General features: G+C 38.8%; 1 protein-coding gene across 2 annotated transcripts in view; it reads right to left on the bottom strand.

The window, feature by feature from the left end:
• Positions 1-6,487, bottom strand: part of gabra3 (gamma-aminobutyric acid type A receptor subunit alpha3) — a 32,736-nt gene that overhangs the window by 8,182 nt on the left and 18,067 nt on the right. For both annotated transcript variants that reach the window (XM_085936784.1, XM_085936785.1), the window contains exons 3-4: positions 5,400-5,518; positions 4,175-4,242 (exon numbers count right to left, since the gene is read on the bottom strand). In XM_085936784.1, coding sequence (XP_085792910.1) covers positions 4,175-4,242; positions 5,400-5,518 — 187 coding nt within the window. The remainder of the gene's footprint in view (positions 1-4,174; positions 4,243-5,399; positions 5,519-6,487) is intronic.

Here is a 6,487-nt window from a genome sequence, read left to right as displayed (position 1 = left end):
AATCTGTTCTTATGCTAATCACATCAAATATGATATAAATTGCTTGCCCAGTGCAAACAAGTGATGGCTGCAGATGAACACACCAAAAGACAAAAGTCATTTCAAAAGGCAAACTGGTATGTTGTGCCCAAGGCCGTGCATATTTATTGGAAGGCAATACACAATTGATTGGAAAACAACAAAATAGGTCTTTTTCTTTGAATGTCTTTTTTATTACTCACAATTCAAGCTTGTAGCTTCCCTTCCCTGCTCGGCTTCAAAAGTGGTTGATCATCTGCCAGTTTTTATCCCTCCCTCATTCTATTCAATTCAGCTATGATTCAAAAACTAGGACAAGCATAGAAAACACATTCCCTTTCACCCGCCTGTCAATGTGAACTTTTAGTTTTGCATTTATACATATTTTTACATAATAGCACGTTCTATCAAAGATGGAATTTATTTGGTGCCGTGCGCTGTCTGCGGAAATGATTAGAGTCCTGAAAGTTAATCAGAATTATTTCAAATAATTATATATATATATATATATATATATTTTTATATATAAATATCCCTTAGCGCATCATTTTGTGTTGTTACTTGGCCATTCTCCTCCCTTCAACTTGTCCTGCAGCTTTGCTACCGAAGCCAATATCTTCATTTATTGGATTTTTGATTACAGCCTGCTTCTTGTCAGACTTGTTTTGCAGTTGGGCTGCCTTTTCTAGTTGTTCAGTGTCTGGTGTGTCCCTTAGGAAAAGGAAAAAACAAACAAACAAATCTTTAAAACTGCCTCATCCGTCTATATTTGAATGAATTTACCTGCATAGCAAACTGCATGCACGCTCAAGCGTCACTTGATTGATTGACGTGAAGAATAAAAATAACAAAACCTCACACAGCAAGGCATTAGCGCTGACACATTTTGTTCCTACTCACAAAACTAATTAGGATTATTAATCTTAGGTCCCGGTAGTGATAGAATTAAACTCCTCCAATTACATTAATTACAAACTGGCCAATCTGTTGTCCATAGAACTTGCTGTGTGCTAATGTTGCTGGTGAATGATGTGAACATGTCTTCTTTTTGACAACACGCAGCAAGCCCGAGATGACATTCGCCAGTGTGATTATGACACACAGCACTTCCTCGAGGGAACGCATCCATTATCTCCACTCTTCCGAGCTGCACTGAGCAATATAATGATTCATCTAAAATTTGATTGATGTCACGTAAGGTCATTCTTAATTTTCTCTTGTAAATAAATTTACCTTTCCCTTCCTCAGCATGTAACCGGCATGCTATTGGCAAGTAACTTCAAATTATTCTTCAAATGATCTTCATCTTTCTGCTCTGAGGCGTAAACACATTTGGAACTTCACAGTCTTCACCCCTAAGGCACCTTTTGTCCCACAGATAGAATCACATCGCAGTAAACAAAATGAAGGACAATGTCCATAACTGCATCTCCTAAAAACGTTCTTGTCATTAAATAAAGGAACATCATTCATCACCATGCAAGTAAACACACGTAAAGTCAAATATTTTGATTATATTACAGTATACCTAAATAATATGATAACATGGTCTAGAAATGAAGAAGCACGCCGATGCCTCCTCCGGGGAAATCAGTGTCAACCTACATTCCATGAGCTTCATGGGCCTTCCTTTTCAACACGAGCATTCCACTTATATTGCCATGATACGATTGGATTGTTTTCCAAAAGACATGTGACATATTGGGGTTGACTCCTGGGATGAGAAGTGAAGCATTTCTAGTGCAATTGATGTTGAAGATGAACCAGTAATTGGACCAGTGACTGTACAGTACATAAAAAAATCCTGGGATATCTAACGAGGGTTGTGTTTGGGGAACAAGTCATTTTTAACAATTTCTATGAGCGTTTGATGGCTGGAACTGTGTAGCTAGAGGGAGGGACAGTTATGGGATTTGATTGTTCCATTTAGTACATACAACTAGTTTTTTTTTTTTGAAAGTGGCCATTCAAAATAAAACACTTCAAAATTGGTTGCTATGAAACTGCTATCATATTGTTGGAGTCAGGAGGAAAGATACTCGCAATAAAGGAAATGGAAAAAGATATACAGTACGATGTGATTTCAAAACAAAAGGCTCGCAACGATTTTTAGCTATCTCGGGCATTGATTGTTTAGGGTCGAAAATGCCACACTTGTTTTTCAAGTAGGAGAGGAACTTCTAACATAAACACTCCACAATCCTTTTCACATTGGCATTTGAGAGAACAATTGTTCATGACTTTGAAAAGAAATGATTGCGAGTGTCCATTGTCTCGACCGCCAACTACACTTCAATTCAATGAAAAAAAAAAAGAAGAAGCTAATTATAGCTTGCTGTGGTCATTATTGTATGTTTACGAGCTTGTGGAAATGTGGCCAACTATTTAATTTGATGCACTCGTCCTCGTTAGGATTTAAACTCATGTTAAAAATTGCGCCGCCCATTCCAAAGCGCTTAAATTCCAGCAATTTATTCTGCTCATTATTGAAATCTGAGGGGGTCAAGCTCTGGCCCGCTATTCCTATTTTCCACATTTTTTGTTTTTTAATCTTCAAAACGTACGATGCATTTATGGTGCAACTTTTAAGTTGAGACAGTGGAAGTTGTTGTAATGGAATTTGCTCTTGTTTACCAGTTCACACCTATACCTGGTACTGCCCCTGGTTGCCATAGTAACAAACTGGCCATTAGCCCAGCACGATATGGGGCTCACTTATCTGAAAACAGGACAGGGAAAAAAACGGGATACAAAAATAGGTGGTGTGAAGTGTGCTGTAATTCTTTATCTTTGGGGGTATTTTGAAAAGCATATCAGATGGTACCAACACACCTGGGAGCTGTTTGAAAGTGTTGAAAAGCAAAATAGATGCTGTGAGTGAAAGAACCCCTGGAGCACTAACTTGTTATTTCTCTGGTCTTGTTTTTTTTAGGGGGTTCTGTAACTAAATATGTACATGCTGATTCAGGTCATAAACAGATTTTTTATTTTTATTTTTATTAAATCCATTAAAAGAGCTAACAGGGTGTGTCTGAATATCCCGTGCCTTTATGACTGTGTGTCACATGACCTCTGCCTGTCCCACATAACAAGTGTATGTTCAAGCATTGATTCATTGTGTTTCCAAGTGGAGCATGTGAATACAATGGAGCTAAAAGTAAAGCCTAGAAAACCTCAAAGGTGTTATCTGCTGAAAAAGATAAAGTGTGATAAGAACTCGTGACCCAGAGTCATCACCCAGATAGCGTACGTTTCCAACACAATCTAACGATAAATAAATTTCCCATTTAGAGTTAACGTCAACAATTACACATAGATAAGATGAGAAGCATGTGAGATGACATTCTAGAATGTTGGAGACTTTGACATCCTGTGTGACTTGACAAGAACAGACTTCCACATAAGCGCCTTTAATGAATGAAAAGGAAGAAGACTCTCGACTCAGCCACGCTAATTATCTTTAGCGATACATCCATTTGAAAAGATCCTTGTGGATTTGTGTAGAATTTGACTTTGACAGCGCTGAACTGCGCCACGGCACTTTGTGCGGACCTCTTGTGAGACCAAAGAACTCCAAAGCTCCATAATCCAGCTACATAATACAAGATGTCGAGCCAGAATTAAAAAAAAAGTCCTTACCCCAAGGCGGTCAATTACAGCTACATGATCAAATATGTCAAAGAAAAAAAAAAAAAAAGATCTCTCTCTTTTGTCTGCTGTTTAAAAGCAAGCGCTGCTCATATTAATGACTCATCAAATTTCACAAATAAAAAGTTTGGATTGCTTATGCAGCGGATAAAAATGACTCCATGGTTGATAGCCATTTAGTTTATCATTGCTCAGTGACCTGCCTGATAACTAAAATATGCAAGGCTATCCGTTGTAAATTCAAGTTTTAATGATATTTGTGATCTCATTGTTTCATTGTCAACATTCATTATTGACCCACAACATTTCCAGTGCATTCATTAACTTTTAATTGTGTCTACTTATATTGCGGCCTACTTAAAAAATATTTCTAGTAGACTCAAGTGCACAAAATGGCCAACTTAATCATGTTTCATTATAATGAAAAATGAAAAAAATATATTTCCTGATGTAAAAAAAAAAAAAAAAAAAGCAATGGCAAATGACGATGAAGGGAAAAAATACTCACCATGTCAGTGTCTGACACTGGGCCAAAACTTGTCACGTAAATGTTCGTCCTCACTTCAGTGACACTCTCTGTAAAGAAAAACAAACAAAAAAAACAAAAACAGAAAGCAGCAGGCTGCAAATTAGCATTTCACTCAGCTATCTAAAAAAAAAAAAAAAAAACATTATGGAGGCACTCGGCACCCATGGTGTAAAAAAAAATGACGCACTTGGCAAAAACGAAATAAATGATCATCATGCAGCAAGTTATTGCGAAACACCTTGCAATTGTAATGCATTAAGTAGGACATGAGGCAAGAGTAGAGAAAGACCAAAATTTGTCTGCCTCTTTGCGGCTTGAATCAGCTCCTTTGGGGCGGATGTATGAAGAAGGCTTCGGGGCTTTTGCTGAGACAAATTGCGTCTCCAACAACTCGAGAGCGATGAGGCTTTTATCCAAAAGCGAAGGAGATACTTTATGCTAACAATGTCCCTGACCCCAAGAGACCACCCACAGGTGAACTCTCCTCTCCTCTGGCGAAGAACCCCCATGAGAGAAAGCACATGATTCCACATGAATCATCCCCATGACACAAATAGTTCTGGCAAAGTACGTGATTATCACCACGTCGCGTCAGCACTTTGCATGGCGTGCATCGGCCGAGGAAGAATGACTTTTTTTTTTCTTTCTGTTTACAGCTTGATGCATGAGAGCATTCATGGCAAAGATCTGGCTGGAATTTCAATTGAGTTCTCCACAGTCTTGATTAGAAGATGTTTTGGCACGATGATCTCTCGCCTAAGCTTATATGTGACATGATTGCAATTTTTTGGGATGAATCTGAAATGATTGCTGTGATTGCAAACATGGAGCATTTCCACCCAAAACACAAAGACTCAAATATCTTGTGCCACATTCCTTCTGGCCTGGTTGCAACTTCCAAGTCTTGTAGTAGCGTGGTGGTCTGCAAGCCTGCCAACTAGGCTCGTGGCCTTAACTGCATGCATTGAAGCGGAAACAACCATTCCAGCTGGATGACTGAGAAAAGTCTGCTCAAGCATGTGGGCTTACTTTGAGGACAATTTGGTTGAAATAGCAAAGCTATCCCCCGACAGATGTCGGCCGCTCACGTCGAAAATGTCTCAGGGGGACAATGCATGTATTTATCTGCATTTCACAAGGTTGCTGCTTTTTGCCGTGTCATCAAAACATGAGTTATGAAGAAAAAAGAATGCTCGAGTCTTACCTCCCAGCCCGGGACGTAGTCTGTTGTCATAACCATCCAACAGTCTGTCTAAGATGCGGGTGAAAATTGTGATGTTATTACTGTCATCAGGCAGCGGCTCTCTGTGTCCAACGACGGCACTATGGGAAGAAATGGACACAAAACAAGTACGTCAGAAAGCAACTGGAGTCATTTACAGCTATTTTGGATTGACTGAAAAGTGGAGTCATTTCAAATACATTTGTGGATTCTAGGTGAATTGGTAGCAGGATAGTCAAGCGTTGGTCCGCGGCCTTCCAGTGGTCCCTTGGCGGTATTGCAGGTGGTCCGTGAAATTGGAAATGGAAAATATTTTTTACCAATAAAATTCTGTTATTATTTAGACTAGATTTATTTTCCAGCTGATTTTGGGAATCATCTATCCATCCAAATTTAGTTGAGTTGAAAAAATCAGCAGCTCCCTCAGTACCGTATTTATCAGCTATCATGTTTTCCATCTTCACCGTATGCTATGTTACCATAGATGTTACAGCACATATTAATTGACATCTCATCATATCCATCAGTAGAGAATTGCGGGAATTATTGAGAGCGCTGATGATTTAATGAGTACAGTCTTTAATTAAGCTCGAATCCCCCAAAGAGGTCAAATATCCCAGCAATTCCCAATCAGCAAACACCGATAGCAACAATGTTCCAGGGGCAATGGACACAATTTGAAGACATTTCAATCCTTACAAATGAACCTTGTCTTGTTTAATCTCCCCTACAATAAAAACTTTTAGAATTAAAAGATGAAATGTTTCATAACTTCATATTTCATTTTAGAATAATTATCCAACGTCATAGGAAATATGTAGACATATTGTCATTTCCATTTCAAAGAGAGAAAATCCAAATGATTGATTCAAGGCATACAAATTGAACAATTGAGTCTTGTGTAGGCGCTGTGAAGCATTTCAAGGATAGCAGATTTGGCACCAGATGAGATGTTTTGTGTTTGAGGTTGTTTCTAAGGGCAGGAGGAGGATGCTGCCAGCTCCGAGGTGTGTGGCCATAATTCATGCAACGTTATCTACGACTGCATTGGAAGCATTCGCAATCTGACC

The sequence above is a fragment of the Syngnathus leptorhynchus genome, chromosome 17, assembly GCF_054491065.1.
Source record: "Syngnathus leptorhynchus isolate UIUO chromosome 17, UIUO_Slep, whole genome shotgun sequence".
Classification (NCBI taxonomy): Eukaryota; Metazoa; Chordata; class Actinopteri; order Syngnathiformes; family Syngnathidae; genus Syngnathus; species Syngnathus leptorhynchus.
The sequence above is the reverse complement of the archived record's forward strand: the minus strand, read 5'-3'. Positions and strand labels throughout refer to the sequence as shown.